The sequence below is a fragment of the Puma concolor genome, chromosome B4 (assembly GCF_028749965.1).
Source record: "Puma concolor isolate L17-30 chromosome B4, mPumCon1.1.hap2, whole genome shotgun sequence".
Lineage (NCBI taxonomy): Eukaryota > Metazoa > Chordata > Mammalia > Carnivora > Felidae > Puma > Puma concolor.
In genome coordinates this window covers 64,705,654-64,732,165 of record NC_141673.1, presented here as the reverse complement: position 1 = coordinate 64,732,165, position 26,512 = coordinate 64,705,654, and the positions used below count along the sequence as shown (strand labels likewise).

The following is a 26,512-nucleotide window of genomic DNA, read 5'->3' as shown; positions in this document are numbered from 1 at the left end:
TCTCCAATGGTGACAATTAATTTTTATTTTTTATGTATTTTTTAACGTTTATCCATTTTTGAGACAGAGAGAGACAGAGCATGAGCGGGGAACGGTCAGAGAGAGAGGGAGACACAGAATCTGAAGCAGGCTCCAGGCTCTGAGCTGTCAGTACACAGCCTGATGCAGGGCTCGAACCCACGGACTGTGAGATCATGACCTGAGCCAAAGTCTGACGCTCAACCAACTGAGCCACCCGGGCGCCCCACCAATTAATTTTTAAAGTGACATTGTGAACTCATAGATTTTAACATATCTGATCTATTCAATCCGTCGCAGTTACTACTCTTACTGATGCTCAAATTATCCTAAAAGGCAAGGGATCTCTTTAAGTTGACTCCCTAGTGGTCTGTGAGTGCCTTTTAGTAGACAATGGTATTTAAAATTTTTTTTTCAACGTTTATTATTTATTTTTGGGACAGAGAGAGACAGAGCATGAACAGGGGAGGGGCAGAGAGATTGGGAGACACAGAATCGGAAACAGGCTCCAGGCTCTGAGCTATCAGCCCAGAGCCCGACGCGGGGCTCGAACTCACGGACCGCGAGATCGTGACCTGGCTGAAGTCGGACGCTTAACCGACTGCGCCACCCAGGCGCCCCGACAATGGTATTTTAAGAGACCACAGTCTGGGTGCTAAGGATACTCATTGCTACTGGCTGATCATTTTTTCTAGGGCTTTTGAGTGGATGGAGCTAGGAAATGTAAATTTATAAATTTAAAAACATTTAAAGATAAAAATGTATTCTATATTCTTGTTGACCCATCCAATTCAAAATCAGGACTGAATGGTTTTTACTTAACTTCTGTCCTAAGACTGTATTTCCTTTTACCCCTGCTGAGAATGCCAGTTCTCAATGACATTGAGAGTGACAGAACAAGTTGACATGATCACGAATATGTTTATCTCACAATGCACAACAGCCTCAGAGTGATAGCACCAACACTCCCACCAACAGATAACTAAACGGTAGTTTAAGATATTCTTAAACTCTTTTTGTCTTAGGGTATATACCACTGAGGATGTTCAGGCAGCTTATTGTATTTTACAGTTACTTGGAATAATATCTCTTGGAATAGTTATGCCATCAATTTGGCATTTGCTTTCATTTGATTTTTCATTTCTAGGAATTGCTTTTAAAATTTTTAGTTGTTTTAAAATTATGTGAGATATTGGGGCACCTGGGTGGCTCAGTCGGTTGAGTGTCGGACTTTGGCTCAGGTCATGATCTCGTGGTTGGCGAGTTCAAGCCCTGCATCTGGCTTGCTGCTGTCAGCCTGTCAGTGCAGAGCCTGCTTGGGATCTTCTGTCCCCCTCTCTCTGCCCCTCCCCCATGTGCACGCTCCCCAAAAGCAAATATTATAAAAATAAAATAAAATTATGTAAGATATTTACAAAATAAGGTATTTTCAAAGAAGTCTAATTTTCTGTCCTTTTCTCCTCTAACCTATTCCCTCACTCCTCTATGGGTAACTCTTTAAAAATTTTTTTCATGGTGGGGCAGCTGGGTGGCTCAGTTGGTTATGCATCCAACTTCAGCTCAGGTTATGGACTTATGGGTTCGTGAGTTCAAGCCCCACATCAGATGAGCTTGTGCCCCACTTCAGGATTCTCTCTCTTTTTCCTTTCTCTGCCCCTCATTGGATTCTCTCTCTCTCCCTCTCTCTCTGCCCCTTGCTCACTCATGCTCTCTCTCTCTCTCAAAAAATAAGAAAAGAATAAATAAATAAATAAACAACAGGAATTTATTTCCTAAAATTTTTTTCATGACTTATTCTTCCTTTATAGGTTTTTAGGTATAAGCAGATGCTTATGTTCTAACACCCTTTCTTTTTTTATATATAATTTTTTTAAAGTAAGCTCTATGCCCAATTTGGGGTTTGAACTCACAACGCTGAGATCAAGAATCTCATGCTCCACAGACTGAGCCATCCCAACAACCTTTCTCTGATAAAAGTTAGCAAACAGCAAACAGTTTTCTCTATGTTGCTTTTTAAACTTAATATTATATCTTGGAGACTATTCCATGATAGTAATAATATGAAATTTTAAATGTCTATAAACTAAATTCATAAGTAAAACACTATATAAGTATTGGAAGCAATCCAAGTGTCCATCGATAGATGAATGGATAAAGAAGACATCGTGTATACACATACACACACACACACACACACACACACACACACACACACACACACTGGAATATTACTTAGTCATAAAAAAGAATGAAATCTTGCTGTTTGCAACAACGTGGATAGATCTAGGAAGTATAGTGCTGAGTGAAATACATCAGTCAGAGAAAAGGATACCATATAATCTCACTCATATGTGGAATTTAAGAAACAAATGAATAAACAAAAAACCCAGACTCTCTTTTTTTTTAAGTTTATTTATTTTTGAGAGAGAGAGGATACAAGTGAGTGAGAGGCTGAGAGAAAGGGAAAGAGAGAATCCTATGAGGCGCAGGTGGGGCGGGGTGGGGGGCAGCAAAAAAAATACATATATATGTAGACATTTGACTTTCATCTACTTCCCTAGAAGTTAGTCTATTCAAGTTGCCCTCAAGAACTTTTTTGAATCTTATCGGGGAAATGGATTGCTTTATATTCAGAGTTGCCTCGTTTGAGGACATAGATGATAGCTTGAAAAAGTGTTAGAACAGTAAGCTGGAAATTTGAGCAGGATCTGGAAGATGATAAGGATTTGATGGAGAGTTGGGGGGCGGGTGGGGGAACGTTAGATGCAGGACATGTGAGCAAAGGCGTGAAAGTGGGAACATGCAGAGTGCCCATGGGATCAGTGAACTTGGCTGGAGCTGCAGGTTTGATCAGAGAAATAGACTGACAGGAAAATCAGTTAAGACTAAAAAAAAAAATAAGGGGAGGGTGGGTGATGGGTATTGAGGAGGGCACCTTTTGGGATGAGCACTGGGTGTTGTATGGAAACCAATCTGGCAATAAATTTCATATATTAAAAAAATAAAATAAAATAAAATAAAAATTAAAAAAATAGTTCAGGGTCTTGATAAGGTAGGTGCCATTATAGTCATGATTTTAACAAAGAATTATTGAGCACCTACTCTGTGAAAAGTCTGTGTAGGGTGTTGGAGGAACAGTGGTGAGGAAGGCAGACAGGGTTCCTCCCTCAAGGAGCAGAGACATGTCATTACAGAGAAGCGCAGTGTGCAATGAGGGCTTATCAATGGGGGGACCTCACTTAGTTCAGATGAGGGAAGCCTTCCAAGGAAGTGCATTGAGGCTGAGATCTGTGGGATGATGAGTAAGTATTGGCCGCTGGTGGTAGGAGGTGGGGCTAGCAGGGAGAGGATGATAGTTCTAGACCGAGGGAGCAACACTCAAGGAAGAAAGCGAGTCTGGTTCCAGAACTGAAAACACGTCCAGTATGACTGAAGGGCACAGGAGTGTGGCATAGAGTAGATGAGAGATGAGAGTAGATTTGAGAGCAATCGCACAGGAGGACCTGATAAGAAAAGGAAGCTATCTCCCTGAAGGCATATAATAGGCACTTAATACACGTGGAACGGATAAATAAATGCATTTGAAATTTCAGATGTGGACTAAGAAACAGTCCTGCCGTGGGTAAGTGTAAGTAAATGAGCACAGGGTGCTTGTTTTGGAAAGAAGATCAGTTTGGTTTTAGACAACGTGGGTCTTGTGGTCAACATCCCAATGGTTTGTCAAATACTGAGTCAACAGTCTCAGGCTGTAGTTGAAATTGGAAGACTCAAGTGAGGGAAACCAAAGGTAGAGCGCTCTTGCTTGGGATTTATGGTTAGAGGAAGAAGACGAGCCTTAGAATGAGACAGGGGAGACTTGATCAAAGGAGCAGGATGGAGAATTTCAAGGACAACAGGCTCAAATACTGAAGAGAGATCAAGGAGATAAGTCGACACTTAAAAAAAAAAAAAAAAAAAAACCATGTGGTTGACACCGCTTGCAAAATGCAGACATGCTATGCACTTGCATTTGTGGGGAGGTAGAAAAGGCGTGATATCTGCAGTCACAAGACCAGAGTTCATCCCACCCCTGCCTTTTACCACATTTGTGCCCTTGGGCAATAATTACTTAATCCTCTCTAAGTCTCTGGCTGTTCATTTACAAAATGAGAAAGAGAATGGCTGTCATTAAAAAAAATTTTTTTTAAACATTTATTTATTTTTGAGAGACAGCAAGAGCGGAGGAGGGGCAGAGAGAGGGAGACACGGAATCTGAAGCAGGCTCCAGGCTCTGAGCTGTCATCACAGAGCCCGACGTGGGGCTCGAACTCACAAACTGTGAGATCATGACCTGAGCCGAAGTCGGTTACGTAATGGACTGAGCCGCCCAGGCACCCCTGAGAATGGCTGTCATTTTTGCATCTCAAAGTTATTGTGAGGTTCAAATGAAAAACGTATGTAAACCATTGTGTTTTCTCCCCCAAGGGTTGCAAAAAGGGTCTGGCATACATGTGGTACTTAAGTGGATGTCTGAATGAACGTATGCTTATTACTATGGCTACTTATTTATATTTCAACAGAGACCAGATGAAGAAGCCGTGGTGGATCAGGGTGGGACCAGTACAATTCTTAACATTCACTATGAGAAAGAAGAGTTGGAAGGTAAGAACTGCCCTTCTTTGTGGTGGGGAAAATAAATGAGAGGCAGCCTGGTGTGGGAGGAGAATTTTGCCATCAGGAGATCTGCGTTTGAGCCCGCTGACTCTTTTCTCACTACCTGTCAGACCTTGGGGGAAAATCACTCAATTCCCCTTAGCCTCAATGTCCTCATCTGTTAAATAAAACTAGGGATATTAATACAGAGAACAAACTGGTGGTTGCCAGAGGGGAGGTGGGTGGAGTGGGGATGGATGAAATAGATAAAGGGGACAAACTTCCAGTTATAAAATAAATAAGTCATGGAGATGAAAAGCACGGGGATGTAGTCAATAATATTGTAAGTGACAATTGACAATAAATATTGTAATAATGTTGTTTGGTGACAGATGGTGACTGCACTTACCATGATGAGCACGGAGTAATGCACAGAATCGCTAAATCGTCATGTTGTGCACCTGTATGTTAACTGTATAATTAACTGTATGTTAATTATAATTCCATTTTAAAAGTAGGGATATTAATACCTTACTAGTAGGTTCTAATAACATGTGAGGCAGCGCTTTGAGCACTGTTAAGTCCGATAGAAATATTAACAAGTGATCTCTTCTTGAGACTGTGAAGGACTCGGGTCAGCTTGTCAATTCCTGGCAATTGCCCACAAATATAAATGTAAACATGTACACAGTTTGTACAAGAAAATAAAATACGGATAGCTTAAAAAATTCAGCTTGGTTATAAAACCCTGTTTTTGCCCCATCTCCAATGTTTCCCATTCTAATGATACCCATTTCTGCCTGGTGTTTTTATCTAACTAAGACAAGAGAAGACATACACCCCTATTCTCTAATTCACAGCACAGAACTGTATTTAAAAAAACCCAAGTGGGGACGCCTGGGTGGCTCAGCCAAGGAAGTGTCCCGCTTGGTTTTGGCTCAGCTCATGATCTCATGGTTTGCGGGTTCGAGCCCTGCATCGGGCTTTGTACTGACAATGCAGAGTCTGCTTGGGATTCTCTCTCTGCCTCTCTCTCTGCCCCTCCCCTCCCCTCTCTCTCTCTGAAAATAAACAGGCATCAAAAAAACCCAGCTGAGGGGCGCCTGGGTGGCTCAGGCAGTTAAGCGTACGGCTCTTGATTTTGGCTCAGGTCACGATCTCACAGTTCATGAGATGGAGCCCCACATCTGACAGCATAGAGCCTGCTTGGGATTCTCTCTCTCCCTCTCTCACTGCCCCTCCCCAGCTCACATGCACGCTGGCTCGAGAACACACACATACTCTCTCTCTCTCTCTCTCTCTCTCTCTCACTCAAAATAAATAAATAAACTTAAAAAAAAAAACCCAACTCAAGTGCAAGGGAAAGGAGAGGGGCTTTTATTGATCTGCTCTGTCTACTTTACCTTATTAAGGCTCTTTTTTTTTCCTGTCCCACCCCTAGATCCCCACATGACCATCGGTAGTGCCCTTCCCTTTTTCTTTTTCCCATAGGACCTGGTTTCCTGATAAGTGGTGATGTTCGGTTTTATTAGAGAAAGGCTTGTGTCCAGTATAGCTTTAATGAGAACCCACATTTGGCTCAAAAACCTTCGTTAAGTCTCTGCAGCGTCCCCTGCAATGTGGAAGACTATGATACAGCAACTTTCTAATGACTGAAACAGCATGTAAAATGTTCTCTCTGTACTGCTTGTTCCCATGACTTTTTTTTTTTTTTTTTTTTCATCAAAGTTGTGTAATCCTCAGAGAAAACTTGTCCTCTGGATGGGGAGAGTGAGAGCTGTAGAGGCTGACTCAGCCTCTGGGTTTGTTACCATGAGAACTTAGGTGGGTGGCTCCTGGAGGTCAGTGGAGGTTGGACATATCAAGGTCAAGTTTTCTAAGTTATTTTTGACCAGACGGAAGAAGAGCCAATGTGGGTTTCAGCGACCGGGAGAAAGTGGAGAAGGGGAGGGTGTGGAGGTGAGAGGCTGACATGTGTTGAATGGCCCTCATGTGTTAGGCATTTGATGAGGCACTTTGTACCCGTTGTCTTTTTCATCTTCACGGCAGCCCCGGTGGGTAGGTATCATCCCTATTTTACAGGTGGAGAAACTGCTCAGGGTCATTTAGCCTCATGGCGGGTGAGACTGGGCTGGAATTCTGCCCTTTCTTTTTTTTTTTTTTTTTTAAATTTTTTTTTCAACGTTTATTTATTTTTGGGACAGAGAGAGACAGAGCATGAACGGGGGAGGGGCAGAGAGAGAGGGAGACACAGAATCGGAAACAGGCTCCAGGCTCTGAGCCATCAGCCCAGAGCCCGACGCGGGGCTCGAACTCACGGACCGCGAGATCGTGACCTGGCTGAAGTCGGACGCTTAACCGACTGCGCCACCCAGGCGCCCCGAATTCTGCCCTTTCTATTCCAGCACACGGCCTGTGAGGGAGGCCAGCACTCAGCATTAATGCAAGGAAGGACAGTACTCAGCATGAGCCCCGCAGCCTCAACGTCTTGCTCCGTCACATACACATTTTTATAGGGTATAAACATCACAGGGAATTTCTCTTGTTGCCTCACCCCTCCCTCAGCCCTGATAATCCTGTTGCCTCTCTACCTTCTCACTGCACCGCGAGAGCACTGTTGTTCTCCGTTCAGCTGTCTGCGCTCACCAGACCTTTGCCCTCAGCAAGGAGGTAACCGTTGATGAACACTCTTGTCTGCCTGGGAGTAGAATAATAAACATGAGTAAATCCTCTTGGATCCTGAGGACCGGGTTCCATTCACAGAGGTCAGCTGAGTAATTGGCAGTGGGAGCATCTTCTCCAGACGACATCATCTATTCCTTATGCACTCACCATTTTGCTCTAAAAGAAAGCTATCTATCACGTCATTTCGAAGGGATAGTGTCTTGGGAAATGGTCCTTTATACATACAGCTTTTTGGAAACTAGAATCTTATCTTAGCACTTTTTAAAAAAGTTTATTTGTTTTTATTTTGAGAGAGAGAGTGTGCGTGCATGCGGGGGAGGTGCAGGGAGAGAGAGGGAGAGAGGGGATCCCAGGCAGGCTCCGCAGTGCAGAGCCCGACACGGGGCCTGAACTCACGAACTGTGAGACCATGAGCTGAGCTGAAACCAAGAGTTGGACACTCAGCCGACTGAGCCAGCCAGGTGCCCTGTTAGCACTTTTTAAATCAAACACTGTTGGCAAATGGAGGACAAACGGTGCCCACTTCTCAGGCCTCATGTGGCTCTCGAGCAGCTCGGGAGAGGGAGCCGGGGTCTGCTATAGGCTTGCTCATGCTGTAGGCTCTGCCCTGACTGACTGTGACGGAGGCCCTAGGACTCGGGCTGCACTTGAGTGCTGTCATCTCGAAGGCATGAAATAAAGTCAGTCCCACTTTGATAGAAGACAGAAGTAAATTGTGTTCCACCTCAATGTGTATGCCGTGATACAGGGTTCTGTGGCTGCAGATTAATCTCTGGGTCTTCTTTCCCCTTAATTTTCTACCTTCTGCTCCACATCACATAAATCATTCCCTCGCCCTTTTTCAGAATTACTTCAGAGATTTAGTCTTGGGACGTCGCTACAGACTTTGGAAGTGTGCGTCTTTTGGCGTAAGCTAATTCCATTAGTAGGAGAAGGCACATTAAACCATGACATTGATTCTTTTTATATACAAGAAGAGTCCAAACCAAATATTGGAACGGATTTCCAAAGATAAACTCAATGAAGAGCAGTAGTCGTCCATGATGTGCTCCAGTGGACTGTCCCGCCCCCAGAGGGACACGGAACATTGCTTTAGTTACAGGAATAATGGCTTTTTCCATTTTTCCTGGCGGATCATTATTCCTGATTCACTACTAGACTTAAGGATCCTAGAACAGGTTTAGTGTCCTCTAATAAGTTTGTAACAGAGGTAGGAGCCTTTTGATCCTATTTATAAATTAAAAAAAAAAAAAAGGCTTGCATCTGCTTCGCATGTTAGATTCCCCCCTGTGGTTATTGACTTTGAGTCATCCTCTAGCCCAGGGGGTGGAACAGTCTTCTGTATGTGCTAATGAGTTCTGCGTGGGCACTGGCTAAACAGTGTGTATGACATGCCCTCTGTGTTGGTAGGCCTGGTCTCCATCCGCAAGGTAGGTCACAGCTGTGACTTCTGTCCTGCTCCACACGATGCAGCACCAGTCCACTGATGGTTACTCTCTGTACGTGTATGTGTACTTATTTTGGGCTTGTTGGAGGGGAGGTGGGTTAAGTGGGCGACGGGCATTACTCTTGAAGCCAAGACTACACTGTACGTTAACTAACTGGAAAATAAACAAATAAAAAATAAAAAATAAACACACTAACGTCACACCTTTCCCATAAGTCTTTCAAACGAATACTTGTATTTGCGTACAGATAGCCCCCTTTGCACCTGGGTGGCTTAGTCAGTTGAGCATGTGACTTCGGCTCGGGTCATGATCTCGTGGTTCGTGGGTTTGAGCCCCACATCAGGCTCTGTGCTGACAGCTCAGAGCCTGGAGCCTGCTTCGGATTCTGTGTGTGTGTGTGTGTGTGTGTGTGTGTGTGTGTGTGTGTGTGCCTCTCTCTCTCTCTCTCTCTCTCTCTCTCTCTCTCAAAAATAAATTTAAACCACCATAGAAAAAAAAGTAGCCCCCAAAGAGTAGATTTAGAAGGTGGAGTCTGGGTGAGTTGGTAGGTAGGTAGCGGGAAGAAGACTGTGGATGGGAAAGCAGTTGAATGGCCAGCGAACTGACCATAGGATTCGTTTAGTGAAGTCACCAGACGGCCAGAGTCCAGTTAAATGGACTAGATTTTATTGACTCTGTGTTCATTTCCTAGTGTCCATTTGTTTGTCTTCACCTCTGCTGATCTCACCCAGAAAATCCAAGCCCCTGTTTCAGAGTCCTCAGCCTAGAAACTGAGGCCTGATTTTCTGACAGCCGCTTGGCCCTTCTTAGCTCTGACCCCTGCTGGGGCTTGTTTTCATTTCCGCCTGTCTCTGGCATTTTCAAAAGGTAGGCACTGTGGTTGGTTAGTGTTTGTGAGAACTGATCGGACCAAAAAAATTCTTAGAGAAAGAAGAGTCTTCCTTCCCTAAGATTTAAGCTTTACCTTCCTATAAAGGCGCCAAAGGCATCTGAAGGGTGTCTTCCCCACTATCCTTAGACTTGCCCAGTGGGAATTTTGGATACCAAGCAAAACCATGCATCAGTCGCTCAACATTTACTGAGACTCTGCTGGAGTGCCTTTTTGCAGCAACAAGTAAGAAGAGTGGGAAGAAGTGAACCATCTTGGCTTCTCCAAAAATGACCTTGCCTGAGCCTTTCCTAGTTTGGACGTAGAACCTGGACTGGACATGAGAAGTCATTTGATCCAACCTCTTTGTTTTACTTTAATAATGACAGCAAATTCGCCGAGAAAATGAGATCTGATAAAACAGGTTCTAACACCTAACCACTGCCCCTCAATTCCTATTTAGAATGTACTTAAAATTACATAATACTAGCAATATACCAACAAAAGCCCCCAGTGGAAGTATTTAGAATGTGCTTAAGGAGAAGTGGGGATCCTAGCCTGCCCAATAATCGTCTGGGGGAATTACTGGGAAAGGAAGCTAATGGTTGGGATGCCTCTGTTGAAGGACTGAGAGTCACCCCTCGGTGAGGCCTTTCTTCACGCAAGCCAAGCTCGACCTGGACACAGTTTTACAACACGTAGGTCACTATTTTATTTTTTATTCTTGTTAAAAATTTTTTTTTGAAGATTTTATTTTTAAGCACTCTCAATACCCAACATGAGGCTGAAGCTCATGACCCTGCGATTAAGAGTTGCACACTCTACTGACGGAGCCAGCCAGGCAACCCCCTAGGTCACTATTTTAGGGGCTGGTTGAAGTGGTTCTCTGGGATCTAACTATGCTTTTCACTGCCCATGGGTTCTTCATGATCTGTCCCTGCCTGCCTCTCTGACCTTTTCCTCCTCCTCTTCTTTCCTCTTTCCTCTTGCTCTGGCCCTACTGGCCCTACTTTGGCTTTGGAATTCGCACATTCCCACTGTAGAGCCTATGCACTTGATCTTGCCTTGCCCTGGACTGCTCTTCTCATGGCCTCTCCTCATCACTCAGATGTCGCCTGTGATCATCTTAGCTACAATCTCTCTTCTTCATCCTACCCTCTACCCCAAATCCTTCAGCATGTTTTTACTTGGGATAATTATCAATACTTGAAATAATATGTTGTTTTCATGGTGTCTGTCTCCCCTAACTAGAATCTGTGTCTTGAGGACAGGGACCTTGTACTTTTTGCTGTTGTATCCCCAGCCCTTGGAACAGGACCTGGAACAGTTATGTGACTCCAGCCCAGGTCGGTCTCAGCGGTATACTACGGGGAACTAATTAACATACTATAGTGGAACATTATTAGTTAACAGATGGTATTTTATTGAGATGGCATTCAACTTAGTCATTTTCACATTTTATAGTTTTCACTGACAATGTCAGAGGTTTGGAATCCCACATCTTAGCAGACGACTTCTTCTGGCTCTGTATTTTTATCTCAATAAAGTTATGAGGTGACTACACTATGTTCGGAGATCTGCCTGTCAGAAATGTCCTGAGATGTGCATGAGTCAACACAGGATTGCCCTGAGACAGGATGAGGATGGGAGGTGTGATTCCACTGGATACTGAATATTTTATCCTCCTGCCTCTCAGCATTCAAATAAATCTCTCGTCAGCTTTCCCTCCAGTACTGTTCCTTTTTTTCTTGAAGTATAGTTAACATACCATGTTACATTAGTTTCAGGTACACGATGTAATGATTCAACAGTTCTGTATAGTACTCAGTGCTCATCATGATAGGTGTGCTCCTTAATCTCCATCATCTCCTTCACCAGCACCACCACCTCCCCTTTGGCAAACACTAGTTTGTTCTCTGTATTTAAGAGAGTGTGTGTTTGGTCTCTTTCTTCTTTGTTCGTTTGTTCTGTTTCTTAAATTCCGCCCAGGAGTGAAATCATATGGTGTTTACCTTGCTCTGTCTGATTTACTTCACTTAGCATTATATACCCTTTAGGTCCATCCATGTTGTTGCAAATGGCAAGATTTCATTCTTTTTTATGACTGAGGAATATTCCATCGTTTGTATGTAAATTGGTATAGCCACTGTGGAAAACAGTATGGAGGTTTCTTCCCCCCAAAATTAAAAATAGGATTACCGTATGATCCGGTAATTCCACTACTGGGTATTTACCCAAAGAAAATGCAAACACTAATTCAAAAAGATATATGCACCCCTATGCTTATTATAGCATTATTTACAAGAACTAAGATATGGAAGCAATCCAAATGTCCATCCAGAGATGAATGGATAGAGAAGATGTATATATAATCCTGTTTCTTTTTATTTTTCTTTATCGCTTTGGAATTTGGAAGGCAGGAGAGGTTAAAGAAAAGGAGGGAGACATAGAGAAAGGACTGTTAGAGCTGCACTCAAAGGCATGTTAACTCCACTTGGAAGTGGAGAGCACTTACTGAGGAATCCCTAAAGAGTTGAGCGCAGTCTTAGGAAACCCCATTGCTATGGAAAGAAGATGAAGAGTTGGTAACTCTTTCCATAAAGTTCCCCTATCCAGGAAGTCTTCCTGGATTAAGGTTTACATTCTCAGGTTGGCTTGGACCTTCTCAATCCTCTCATGCTTTGGTGAGTCTTTCTTCTACCCTAAACACATTCACTTTGGTGACACATTCCTTTTGTGGCTCCTTTCAGATTAGAGGCCCTCTTAGGTTAGATTTTGGACTCCTGAGAAGTTATCTTCCCGAGAGAGGCTCTTAAGAGATGTTCCATTTTCTGTACATTTGTGCGGCAATGGCCATCTGTAAAACACTGTGCTTTGTTATGTGAGGGATTCCAAGAGGAAGAAAGTCTGACCTGGGACCTTGAGAAGCCTGCAGATGAATAGTGGGCGGTATTAATTCTAGTTCAAGGCATAAAATAAGTGCATGAGAGAATGTTAGCCAAGGGCTCTGGGGATTTAGAAGGAGGAGACAACACATCTGATTGGGGAGATCAGGAATAATAGCAGGAAGGAAGGAAGGTGCGTTTGCTGTGAATCTTGTGGAGGTGAGCCAAGTCCGTGTCTGGAAGGCATTGGCACATTTGTGGAATAGCAGGTTGGTTCAGGTAAAGAACGTGAGATGGTGGCAGGTGTAAGCATCTGAGGCTGTGGAGAGGAGACAGGGTGTCTGGGGTGGATGCAGAAGGGGTACATCTCTAGACCTGCACCCCCAACCTCCAGAATCTTTAAATGAGGTGACCGTGTGTGGGATTTCCACTTGAGTCTCTCTTGAGCTGATCACTCAGTTCTTTTAGAAGCCCCTTCCCTTTCTTTTCCTAGTGAATGCACGATTTGTCCTAGTAAAGAAACGACTAGAAAGGAGACTGGGGCCTGAGGGTCCTGGCTGCACAGAAGTGAGCTGTGATCAGAGCAGTGCTTCAGGAAGACTCATTTGTAGGAATGAATCGATATGGGAGGAGGAAGGAGACTCCTGCTGTTGTCAAAGTGGGAGGAGAGAAAGCCTTGACATCCCTAATCTGGAGGATGTAACACTGAGGGGCATGGGGAATAGCTCTGAGGTTTCAGGCCTGGAAAGTGGAGACAATGGTGATGCCATGAACAGAAACATGGAAGAAATGGGTATGAGCCTGACTTGAAGTGGAGGATCATGGGTTTGCTTTGGGATGTATTGAATTGCCATAGATAAAGATTTGGGTGTTGTTTGAAGAAGTAAACTTTCAAATCGTGAGAGTAGATGCCAATAGAAAAAGGGAAGGGCCCAAGACCAAAACCTAGGGATTTTTCCTTTGGGGGATTGTGGAAGGGATGGAGAAGCATAGTCAGAGGAGTGCAAATGAGCAAGGGAGGGCAGGGGTACAGGAGCTAAGGGACCCTGGACCATCCATGAGAGGAAGTAGTCTAGGGATTTGGATACCGGGATAGCCTGGCACATGGTGGGCTCTCAAGAAAGGCTTTTGAGAGAGACATAAGATGATAGAGATTTGGTGATTAGGTGGTCCCTAATGAGGACACTTTCAGTGGAAAGTAGCCACATGTAGATGCTATGGAACGAGGAGATGGTGAGGAAAGGGAGCTAGGTGGGTAGACTGTTCCCAAAAGTGGTTTGATGGAGAAGGGAAGAGGACAGGTAGACGCTTAGAGGGTAGCACCATATTGGGAAAGTTTCTTTTTAAGATAGGAGAGACTTGGGGTACCTGGCTGGCTCAGTTGGTAGAGCATGCAACTCTTGTTCTGAGGGTCATGAGTTCGAGTCCCACGTCGGGCCTAGAGTTTACTTAAAAAAAAAAAAAAAGAGAGAGAGAGACTTGTAATCAAGAGAAAGCTGTGGAAGGGGTAGGTAGAAAGGAGAGACTGGGGATAGCTGATGGAGTAGGACTCCAGATGCATGGGAGGCCACGCTCATTAGCCTGGCAAAGAGGAGAAGCTGGGAGAGAAAGCAAGCCAGGCTGAGATGGACAGAGGTCACATGAGAGAGCCTAAGTCTTCTTAGTAACATATGAAGTGAGGTCACCTGCTCAGAGGGAGGAAGTGTCAATCAGGCTTGTGGATTTAAGGACAGTGACTGAAGATTGGAATGCTTCTGTAATGGAAGAAGCAGGGGATCAGTCCGGGATCTAGAATGCTAGTGGCAGTAACTGGGCAGCACTGGGGGGAAGACTAAGGCTCTGCGTGTCGGGGGTGGTAGCATCCCAGAAGCTACTGATTTTGCGCCTTAGGCCTGGCAGGAAAGCAGGGAAAGCCAGTGGAGGTGAGAGAGGCCTAGAAGTCACGAGCAGAATAAAATATTGCCTATAGAAGGAACAAATGAGTAGAAAAGGAGGACCTATGCAGGTATGCTGCGGGATCGCTTGTTTTCTCATGTTCTTCTCTTCTTGTACAATATTTACTCTCTCTCCCTACAACCGCAGACTCGTGCTTCTTATGGTTTGTAACTAGTCTCTCACTTCTATTTGAGCTTGTTTATTCTACAACGAAGGAGAAAAAAGTAATGGAAACTGGTTCTAGAATGTATTGGCATTGTGTTAAGCATTGTACATACGTGATCTTATTTACTGCTCATAAAAACCCTCTGAGTTTAAATAATAAGCTTTTAGTATTATTTTTTTAAAAACAGAGATTAAATAACTTGTTCCAGGTTACATGGTTAGTGAATGGTGTCGTCGAGTGTAGGACCCAGGCAGGTTAACTTGGGCATTTAACCACTTTTCTAAACTACCTCCCTTCCAAGACTTGCTGCGGTTGTCAGAGTGACTGTATTGCTTTTTTCCAATTGCTCAAATTGTCATAACAACGACTAGCATCTGTGTTGACCTTTATGGTTTGCAAATCAGGTTCATGCACGTTACTTCCTTTGATCTTAACACTCCTGTGAGGCTTGCAGCCACTGTAGGGTGAAGGAGTCCGTCAACTCCAAGGTCTCTATACATCTTTAGTCCTGGAAGTCTTTGAAGTTTTGCCACTAGAGTTGTGACCAGGCCAGAGAACTATGATTTTCTTTCTGTCTTAAATATGCTCAATTCCTTTTACTAATGGCATTCTCTGGGGTGCCTGGCTGGCTCAGTCAGAGGAGCGTGAGACTCTTGATCTTGGGATTGTGAGTTTGAGCCCCGTGTTGGGTATAGAGATTACCAAAAATAAATAAATAAAAACCAAAAAAAAAAAAAAAAAAAAAAAAAGAAAAAGGCATTCTTTGCACAGACCTTCTGCTTTGTTCTAGGTCATAGAACTCTGTATGTGGGGGTTCGGATGCCTCTGGGCCGGCAGAGCCATCGTCATCACCGAACCCATGGCCAGAAGCACCGGAGACGGGGGCGGGGCAAAGGAGCCAGCCAGGGGGAGGAAGGCCCAGAGGCCCTGGCCCACGGTAACACTCTCGGGACAGAGGGTGGGTGTCCATGGCTGGGACCTCGGTGAGGCTGAGGGAATGTGTGATGGACGTCAAGTAGGTGGTCTTGCTTCTCTAATCCTTTTGTAGAGTTTTCAGAGCTTGCTTCCAAGAAGAAATGCCTCTAAGAATCAAAAATACCTTCCTGAAAAATTCATATAGTTCAGGTCCCCCCAAATCAATGACTATATAGATGAAATCATTTGCCGGAAAATTATCCATGCTTTTTGATCAAATTAATCAGATTTCCAGTTTGTTGTGGGTTTTCTTCAAGTGGTCTTAGCTCATAATTTTTCCCTCCCTTCAACTGCTTGCATAGAATAGCATTTTGGGGGTGGGGGGTGGTAGGTGGTAAAGAAATGTTTTTGATCTACATTCAGGATTGTCTTCTCTATGTTCCTGAAGTTATAAGGCCCCCAGATGTGCTAAGTATAGCAGAATGCTATTTCTGTTCTAAGTTGAGGCTGGGAGCAGACCTTTCTCTGTGGTTGATTTTCCAGACACACCATCTCAGCGTGTTCAGTTCATTCTGGGCACTGAGGAAGATGAAGAGCATGTACCTCACGAGCTGTTCACAGAGCTGGATGAGATCTGTATGAAAGAGGGAGAAGATGCTGAATGGAAGGAGACAGCCAGGTAAGGCCCTAAAATAAACTGGGTCAAGATTTGCTTGGGTAGACCAACTTGGACCTTTCAGCAAGTGACAGGTCTGCTTTTCATTTATTTCTTCATGGGAGAAGTAATGACTGACGTGGGGATTAATGTTCCAGAGTCTTCTATGCGAAGTCTTGATGTCGGCCTCTTTGTGATGTCTCTGGTGACGTCTGTACCAATTGACCTTGAGCCTGGGATTAGTGGCAGAAACAACAGAACCTTTAGGGAGTCCTCAAACTTATTTAGGGCCCAGAGTTGTTCCTGGGCTATCTTGATATTATAGGTCTGGCTTAGAAGATGCTTCATGGGACTGCCTTGGTTTGGACCCAGCCCAGAAAATATAGCATAGGTGAAGACTTTTCTGAAGGTGAACCATAGAATTTTAATTCATTTGGGTTTTAATTTACTGGGAGTTTCAGAATTTTTGAGACAGCCCAACCTCACGGAGACCCCTGAGGTTATAGCTAACCTGACAGTAGGCTTCTGGGGGTAGCCGCAGAGTGACCAGGCTTGCTTGAGGCTCAAACCCCAAAAGAGCCCTCCGATTAACCAGGGCCATGTCTGGGGCTCCTCTGTAATTGACCAGTGAGCCTCACGGACAATACAAAGCCAGCATGCCTGAGCCTCAGGGAAGAAGGCAAATTGGGTAACTAGCAAAGTGTGGCTCTAGCTCTTATTGGAACAGCTCTTCCTGGAACCCTGCTATATCCTTGGACGTTTGCCATGGCTGGAGAGGATTAGACAAGCCAATCAACCTGATACCAAGTGAAAAGGCAATTCGTCTTGTTATTCTGTCTTTGCCAACTTCTAAAGGTCACACAGAGCTTTTTAAAAAGAAAAATACGATCATTTTATTAATATACCGAAATGATACCGATGAGATCTTTTTTTTTTTTAATGTTTATTTTTGAGAGACGGAGAGAGACAGACCACAAGCAGGGGAGGGGCAGAGAGAGAGGGAGACACAGAATCCCAAGCAGGCTCCAGGCCCTGAGCTGTCAGCACAGAGCTCAATGCGGGGTCTCAAACCCACGAACCACAAGATCATGACCTGAGCTGAAGTCGGACGCTTAACTGACCGAACCACCCAGGCGCCCTGAGATCTATCTGTCACACAAGTAATATGTGCTCATTATACAAAATTGGAAAATAACGATAAGCAAAAAGGAGAAGATGAAAATTATGTATAATTTTACTACCCCAGGTATAATGAGGGATACAGCATTTGGTGTCTTATACATGTGTGTTTGTATTTTTAAATCTTTCTTTAAATAGAAATGGGATCAAACTGTACTCAATTTTGCACTGTTTTATAACCTGCTTTTTTTTCACTTACCAATGTACCCTGAACATATAGATTCAATTACAACGTTCAGTATGATTATTCAGATGTCTTTCTTTGTGGCTTACATTAAAAATTCTCTCGTAAGGGGCGCCCAGGTGGCTCAGTTAGTTAAGCGTCTGACTCTTGATTTCGGCTCAGGTCATGATCTTACGGTTCGTGAGTTTGAGCCCCGCATCGGGCTCCACGCTGACATCTCAGAGCTTGGAGCCTGATTAGGATTCTGTCTCCCTCTCTCTCTTCCCCTCCCCTGCTTGCTCTCTGTCTGTCCCTCTCTCAAAACAAACAAATAAACATTAAAAAAAATTAAAAGAAAATTCTCTCGTGAAAATCCTTCATTTTCTACCTCTGGCATCTAGTTGTTTGTCACGCTTTCAGGTGGCTGAAGTTTGAAGAAGATGTCGAGGATGGGGGAGAGCGCTGGAGCAAGCCTTATGTGGCGACCCTTTCACTGCATAGTCTCTTTGAGCTAAGGAGCTGCCTTATAAATGGAACAGTCCTTCTGGATATGCGTGCAAATAGCATAGAAGAAATTTCAGGTAAGCGTAGGTGAGAGAAAACAGAGGAATGTTTGTTTAAATTAAGAAGTGTGGTGTGGAGGGGCGTCCGGGTGGCTCAGTCAGCTAAGTGTCCGACTTCAGCTCAGGTCATGATCTCGGGGTCCATGAGTTCGAGCCCCGTGTTGGGCTCTGTGCTGACCGCTCAGAGCCTGGAGCCTGCTTCCGATTCTGTGTTTCCCTCTCTCTCTGCCCCTCCGCTGCTCACCCCCTCTCTCTCTTTCTCTCTTAAAAAAATGAATAATCATTAAAAAAAAAAGGAGTGTGGAGGAAAGAATAAAGTAGCTTTGTGTCATTATGGCACAAAGCTTCTCGACCTCAATGTCTTCAGCTGTGGGATGGGTTTTAATTTAATTTTGTTTTTTGTTTTTTTTTTCAATATATGAAGTTTATTGTCAAATTGGTTTCCATACAACACCCAGTGCTCATCCCAAAAGGTGCCCTCCTCAATACCCATCACCCACCCTCCCCTCCCTCCCACCCCCCATCAACCCTCAGTTTGTTCTCAGTTTTTAACAGTCTCTTATGCTTTGGCTCTCTCCCACTCTAACCTCTTGAATTTTGTTATTTTTTTAAGCTTATTTATTTTGAGAGAGAGAGAGTGGGGGGGGAGGAAAAGAGAGAGAGAGAGAGAGAGAGAGAGAGAGAGAACAGCAGGCTCTGTGTTGTCAGTGTGGAGCTCAATGCGGAGCTTGATCCCATGACCCTGGGATCCTGACTTACTCCGAAATCAAGAGTTGGACGCTCACCCAACTGAGCCACCCAGGCGCCCTGTGGGATGGGTTTTAAACTAAGAAACCACTCTACCTACTTCACAGCCTATTTCAAATGACAGGATGTTGGGTCCTCCATTTGCCTATTCATTTAGCACACATTTATTTTGTATCTATTTACACTTGCTAATATGCTAGGCACAGGGAAATAAGATATAGTTCCTACTCTCAAGGAACTCACCTTCTAACGGGGGAAATAACCGTGGAACAATTTAAGTAAGTGCAACAACAGAGATATGTCTTGGTAATAATTAGAGGAAGGGGCAACTGGGAGTTGTGCAGAGAAAAAGGTGTTAAGGAAAGATTTGTAAACATGGCAGCGGGGGAAGACATGTAAGAAACTGAGCCACAGTACCCCCATTTTTTCAGCAAGATGCAATGGGAGACGTCTGATGGGGTTTCCTGATGTTGAGTGTTGTTACCATGTTTTAGGAATGGCGTTTGGGAAACACCTGGGTGCATGTGAAGGTTTTTCCCTCAGCTTGGCTCTGTTTGGCTAGACAGTGAAATAAAGATTTCTTCAAGCTTTTCTGCAAGTGTCCAAGAGATTCTGCCTCTCTGGGATCACTTGGGGAAACAGGGGAGGGGTCAGCACTGATGAGACCCTGTGTCCCCTCTAAAGGCTCTAGGGGAAAGTTATTCCTTGCTTCTTCCAGCTTCTAGTGGCTCAAGGTGTTCCTTCTCAGGAATGCGTAACTCCAGTCTGCCTCTGTCTTCGCATGGACTTCTCATTTGTGTCTCTCTTGTGAGAATATTTGTCAATATCCTCCACGATGATCTTGAGATCCTTAACTTAGTTACATGCGCAAAGACCCTTTTTACAAATAAGATCACAGTCACAGGTTCTGGGGGATTAGTACATAGAAGTCTCGAGGGGGCCACCATTCAGCTCGTTACAAAAGCTAAGAAGGGAGAGAGTTTCAACTCCTCAGTGTCAAATGCTGCGGAGAGGTCACGTAAACATCCACTGAATTTAGCAACTGGAAGGCCATTGATTTTATCAAAAGCAATTTCATTGAGAGAGCCAAATTTGCAGGGGACTGAGAAATTTTTGAGAACTTTATTTTTTGATTTTAATTTTATTTTTTTAAGATTTTAAAATTTATTTTTATTATTTTTTATGTTTATTTATTTTTGAGAGAGAGAGAGAAGATGTGCACGTGCATGTGCCCACAGCATGTGGGGGAGGGGTAGAGAGAGCGGGAGTGGGCAGGGGATCCCAAATAAGCTCTGTTCTGCCAGAGCAGAGCCTGATAGGGGACTCCGACTCACGAACCGTGAGATCATGACCTGAGCTGAAATTGGACGCTAACAACCTTAGCCACCCAGGTGCCCCTCTTTTGAAAACTGTAAATGATAGGAGAGAGAGAGAGAGACAGACAGAGTGCAAGAGTGAAAGGAGGGTCTGGGTTGGACATTCTTCTTCTTTTACATTTTTTTTCAAAATGAAGGATCTTGGGACACCTGGCTGGCTCAGTCAGTGGGGCATGTGAACTCTTGAATTTGGGGTTGTGGGTTCAAGTCCCACATCGGCTGTAGAGATTACTTAAAAATAAAATCTTAAAAAAAAAAAGATGAAAGATTCTGAAGCATGTTTATAATATGGGAGCAATAAACCCATCAATATAAAGGTTAAATATAGAGAAACCATGGATCTTCAGCTTGAATATTCAAGATAGATTTTCTTCTAGACTTGGATAGTCACGGATGGAGTTGGGGTTGAGAATAGGTTGAAGTTTTGGGGAGGCTTGGGGATAGGGATGTAGGACTGAAGTATAATTGCTATAGTTCTTTACATTAGGCACCTGATGTATTCATATTGGTGATAAGGATAGATAAACTGTATCAAGTATTTACTGATACAGCACTTTGTATTTATTATCCCATTAATTTTCTGTAACAACTTTTGAAGATGGTTAATAATATTAGCGCCGTATTACAGATGAGGAAACTGAGGTACAGAAAGGTTATGTAACTTGCCCAAGCTCACACAGAAAGTGATAGAAGTGGGACAGAATGTGGGCCTCTAGAACTCATACTCATTATTGGGATTTTTTAACCCCCCTCAACTGTGTTGGTCTGACAGGTTAAAGGTTGATGGTAATTGCCTGGGGCACTTAGTTAACTGAATCATACACGCCGGTTCCACCTTCAAATTGTCATTTGGAGCGTTCTACAGTTGTCGTTCCTCTTGACGAGTATAGCGATGTTGAAATGTTGGAGGAAGGGAATATAGAGGAACTTTGGCAGATAACAGAACAAAGTGGGTAACAGTGTGGGCTTTTGAGTCAGATAGTCTTGGGATTGAATCCCAGCTCTGCGACTTACTAGATGTGAGATCTTGGGAAATTTTGTAACGTTTGGGCCTCAGTTTTCTGGATCTGTACAAATTGTTACAATACCACCTCCTTCTCAGAGGTTTCATTAGGATTTGATTGGATAATATGTGTAAAGTTCATAGTATAGTTCTGGCACCTATTAAATGCTTGATTGTTTCTAATAATAATGATCTGTTATATGCATAAAGTATAACTTGTCACAGCTGCTGTCGTCAAATAGATCTTTCAGGCCCTGAGGTATGATTGTACCTTGTACCTTAATGACCCTCGTGGAACTGTTTCTCCCACTCCTCGCCCCTCACCCCTCATACCACCCAACGCGGGCCTCTTTGAGTTCACGGACTGTCAGTTTGAGTGCTCATGTTAGCACCTGCTTTCCAGACCTGATCCTGGACCAGCAAGAACTGTTCAGTGACCTGAATGACAGCATGAGGGTTAAAGTACGGGAAGCCCTTCTCAAGAAGCATCATCATCAGAATGAAAAAAAGAGAAATAACCTCATTCCCATTGTTCGCTCCTTCGCTGAGGTTGGCAAGAAGCAGTCAGATCCACATTCGATGGATAAAAATGGTAAGATTATTAGGAGTGACTGTTCTTTTATTAATAAGACACTTAGGAACTGGTTGAAGATGCTAAGTTACCAGAGGGTACAGGCTATATTTGTCTAATATGTTTCCATGCTCACTTACACACAATATGGTTTGGTTACTGGCAAGATGGGGGGCTGGGACTGATGACCATCTATCTCTGTGGCCCTAGGGATGTTGCCTCAGATTGATCTTAGATTAGGGACACAAAATACAGTAGTATAGGTTCTTGAGTCAGACGTCGAGGCTTGAGATTCAGGCTCCACTATTTGCAAAGTGTGTGACCTCAGGCAGCCTCCTAAACCTCTTAAAGTCTCACTTTCTCCTCTGTGAAATAAGGATGATAATAGCATCTGCCCCATCAGTTTAATGTGAGGTTTCGATACGTGATTCTACGTAAATCCCTTAATCAGGTACGTGACGGGTTGTAGACATTCCATGAATCTCAGCTGCTGTTTGGTTTCCTTTTCTGTGGCCAGGCAGGGTCTAATCTCTATGTCTCCCTCTCCCCACATTTACTGAATCACAACGTGCAGGGGATATGCCTGGGAATCTACGTATTTGAAACGTTATCCAAAGGAGTCTCTGATATGCACTCCTGGTTAAGAATTCCTGCCTTAATAGAGGAAGAAAAGAGGACCACAAATATGTTCAGGAAGAAGGTGCGGAAGTAGTAAGACTTCTGCCCTCCCTTTACTAGTCCGTAAGGAGACATGTATGTGTGGGTCTTATCTGCACAGTCTTCTTAGCTCTTCTCTATGGGCCTTGCAGGACAGAGAGCCATAGCCAACGGGTGACGGATGGGGTGTGTCAAAGGGGGGAAAGGGCAGAGGCTCAGAGGATTCTGTCTTCTCTGAATAGGTCAAACTGTGTCTCCTCAGTCTGTTCCAACTACGAGTCTTGAAGTAAAAAATGGCGTGAATTGTGAACACAGTCCCGTGGATTTAAGCAAGGTGAGCAGAGACACGGGAGCTTGGCTTGTAGGCCTAAGAGTATTCCTAGTGGAACCGAGAGTCCAATCGCTGGAAGCCGGGTAAGCTTTGGTAGCTCAACACCTTTTGTCTAAGACCAGAACCCTTTCTGCAGAAAAGGAGGCCCCTCTGCCTGGGTCTTCTCCCTTGCACTCCAGCCTGCATGGGGCGGACTCAAGTTTATTCCACCAGGTTCGATGCTAGAACTGAGAGGAGCCCCCGATAAGCCTCCCTGACACAGACCTCCCGATTCTTCCAAAGTTGTTTTTGGTGCTTACTCTTCAGCAGCCCCTTCTCACCTCCCAGGGTTTTGCGGAAACAATATTTTTGCTCTTGTCTCCTAAAACTACTTTGCGGTCGAGGCTCTTCTTGGGGACTGTGACTTGGGCATCCTAAGATTTCTGCGGTAGCAGTGCCTCGCTGCAGCTTCTGGCTCAAGCCTCGATCTCCCTGCCTCCAGCCTCTCATTGGCCTGGTCTGTCCTTGACACTAGCCAGAACACAGATGGGGTCGCGTCACTTCTCTGCTGGGAAGGCTCCCTGTTTTATTTAGAAAAGCTGAAACCTCTGACAAAGCAGTCAAGTGTTTTAAAAGGGAAAAAATTTGACCGAGAGCTTCAAAAACAGTCGGTGAGAAAGCGTGGTGTAATGAAATTCAAATCAGAGGACCTGGATTTAAATTCTCTCTCTTAAAGTCTCCACTGGGCAAGTCAACTTCACCTCTCTGGGCTTCAGTCATTTCGTTTTTTTTGTAAATAAAAAATGAGGCTAATAAGACCTATTTTATCCACTTTACAGAGGTATTGCAAGGGTCAAATGAAAGAGTGTGAGCAAACGTTTGTTAAGTCATGAGACGACAGGTGAATGTAAGGTAAGGGAGGTGGTTGATGTGTGAAGTGACAGGTGAACAACTCCTAGGTTGTCAGAGGGTTCTTTTGGACTTTCAGGTGGATCTTCATTTCATGAAAAAAATTCCCACTGGGGCGGAGGCCTCAAATGTCCTGGTTGGTGAGGTGGATTCTCTGGACCGCCCCATCGTTGCCTTTGTGAGGCTCTCTCCAGCCGTTCTTCTCTCGGGTCTGACAGAAGTGCCCATCCCAACAAGGTAAAGACAAGGACAGCGAAACTCAGCGCATTCTGTCTAAAGCACAGATTTGTGTGAGCTCTGGTAGAAGAAACCAGCTAGTGCCAAAATTTGGGATTAACTGGGGAATGCTGTTTAAAATTCAGCAGCGATCTCACTGGGGGTATGTTGGATTAACCTCCACGCAGAAGAATTCTAAGACTTTTAAGGCTATGACTTTTAAGTAACTATAGCCTTGGGAGTGGAGAACTGAAGAGCATCCCAAGGGCGTATCACAGGCTAATCACTTGTTATGGTGGGAAGCCTGAGTCTTACCCTCTCAGTTCCACAGAGCCGTGTCTCAGGGAAATATGTCTGAGCAAAAGTACTGATGTCTCTTTCCACGGTTCTGGCAGGATTTGTATGGTTTGCAAATATGTCCACATTTGTTCAAAAGGCTATTCGTGCACTCTGAAGGTGGTGATTCAGGTGATTCGGAGCCCCATTAATTACAGAGTATTCAGATGTCCAGAACACAATTTCGACTCCTCTACAGGGCTTGATCATGTCAACTTCCTTATCCCTCTCCTCCCCCAATCATTTGCTTATTAGAGCAATGAATGAGATTCAGAAAACCTTGAATTTGCACAACAATGGCATGTTTTAAAAAAAGAATTAAAAAAAAAAAGAATTTTTTTTCCTATAGCAAGGAATTGTGTCTATGGAAACCCTAACAATTATAACCGCATTATTGAATGGAGTCATACAAATACGTCCAATGCTCAGAGTGGAGCTGTTAGGTCAAGGCCACTTATATTGCTCCATCATTAGTCTGTCTCCTTTCATTGAAGTTACCACAGTGATTTCTGGTTGATAGGAGAGAGAAAGGTTTCGCTGTTTGGAGAGGAATAAGATGCCACTTCTTTATGTCTGCTTACATAGTTTATAATTTCATCCTCTGTGTGTGTTGCCAGATTTTTGTTTATCCTATTGGGTCCGGTAGGGAAAGGTCAGCAGTACCATGAGATTGGCAGATCCATGGCCACCATCATGACAGATGAGGTATGCACCATTCTGCTTTTCATTCATGCCGTAAATATGTATTGAGTATTTACTCTGTGCTAGACCCTGAGTTATCTGTTGGGGATAAAATAATCACCCTTGCAGTGTCTTCTGGGAAGCAGGGCAGGTCACTTCTCTGAATGCTTTTTGTGGGAAGCCCAAACCTTCTGGGGTTATTTCTTCCTATATCATCTCTCCCAAGGATGCAGAGAAATCTTTTTCTGGGAAAATTATCATTGGCTCTTAGGATGCCTAGAGAGAAAGGTGTTAAGGCTGACAACCTTCTAGAGAGGATGGCTAATTGCATACATAAAAGCTATTTACATAAAGAACCCTCACTCTTATTCCACGTGAGGGTCAGGGGTATGAGCTTGGGTACTGAGATGTGAATGTCCCAAGCAACCAGACATTGTGGCTGCCATGGTGCTGAATCCCCACTACATGCCCTAGCGAGGACTGTACTGCTCCTGTAAGCTGCAGGGTAGGGTTTTTAAGGCATATGTGTTAGCAGGCAGAGGGAGACGGGGGTTGTGTTTTGTCATCTGTCTTTGATTGGGAAGCTTATTTCATGGAGGACCTTCATTAGGAATTTCATCCACTTTTTCCAACCATTATGATAGGAAAATTTTCCCATGTATCTTGTCTTTTGTCCCATTCTTTGGGGGGATAACAATTATACAACTTTAGAGTCTCATCTTCTACTAGCATACAGATATCTAGTTCTTTTTTGACCCATCTCATCTTTAGTTTCATTTTTTTATGCTTTTATCCTTGCACTTTTTTAAATGCTGAAGTTTTCCACATTGTCGTGTCATTCCCCATGACAGATAAAAATCATGAGGTTGTATGTGTCCTTCACCACATTCATTGGTGATTGTTGTTGTTGTTTTTAAGTTTATTTATTTATTTTGAGAGCAAGAGCATGAGTTGGGGAGGGGGAGAGGAGAGGGAAAGAGGGAATCCCATGCAGGCTCTGTGCTGTTAGGGTGGAGGCTGATGCAAGGGCTCGAACTCATGAACTGTGAGATCATGACCTGAGCCAAAATCAAGAGTTGGACGCTCAACTGCACAACCGACTGAGCCACCCAGGTGCCCTTCACTGGGGATTGTTTTAAGTAAAGTTATTTTCAACTTTCCTAAGGGCTTTTTCTTCTCTGTAGATTTTTCATGATGTGGCGTATAAGGCAAAAGAGCGAGACGATCTCCTGGCGGGGATTGATGAGTTCCTAGACCAGGTTACAGTGCTCCCTCCAGGGGAGTGGGACCCCTCCATTAGAATCGAGCCACCCAAAAATGTCCCTTCCCAGGTAATGTATGCACATAAGCCAAGTGGCTTAAGTGTCACTTACTGAGTACCCACCATGGACAAAGCAAAGACCATGTGGGTATATACTAAATAACTCAAGCTATAGCCCTGTTTTGAGCACCTAGAATGAACAGAGCAGTTATAAAAAATGAGTATACAGTAACATAGATTGGCTCAGGTGTGATGCGATCAGTCAGGATTACTCTAGGATAATTTTAAAGCCAGCTTTTGGAGGTTTGATGTGGGATGGGATAGGAGAGGAAA

General features: G+C 43.9%; 1 protein-coding gene across 11 annotated transcripts in view; it reads left to right on the top strand.

Moving 5' to 3' along the window:
• The window catches only part of SLC4A8 (solute carrier family 4 member 8), an 80,652-nt gene that overhangs the window by 10,943 nt on the left and 43,197 nt on the right, over positions 1-26,512 (top strand). For 4 of the 11 annotated variants that reach the window (XM_086713347.1, XM_086713346.1, XM_086713340.1 and 1 more), the window contains exons 1-10: positions 4,311-4,451; positions 4,578-4,659; positions 15,428-15,595; positions 16,096-16,231; positions 17,970-18,130; positions 21,642-21,830; positions 22,709-22,800; positions 23,765-23,922; positions 24,855-24,942; positions 26,103-26,249. In XM_086713347.1, the coding sequence (XP_086569473.1) occupies positions 4,401-4,451; positions 4,578-4,659; positions 15,428-15,595; positions 16,096-16,231; positions 17,970-18,130; positions 21,642-21,830; positions 22,709-22,800; positions 23,765-23,922; positions 24,855-24,942; positions 26,103-26,249 (1,272 nt within the window). In that variant the 5' untranslated portion in view covers positions 4,311-4,400. Of the gene's footprint in view, positions 1-4,309; positions 4,452-4,577; positions 4,660-15,408; positions 15,596-16,095; positions 16,232-17,969; positions 18,131-21,641; positions 21,831-22,708; positions 22,801-23,764; positions 23,923-24,854; positions 24,943-26,102; positions 26,250-26,512 lie in introns of those variants that run through there. The other 7 variants (XM_086713342.1, XM_086713341.1, XM_086713344.1 and 4 more) reach the window with 6 other exon arrangements.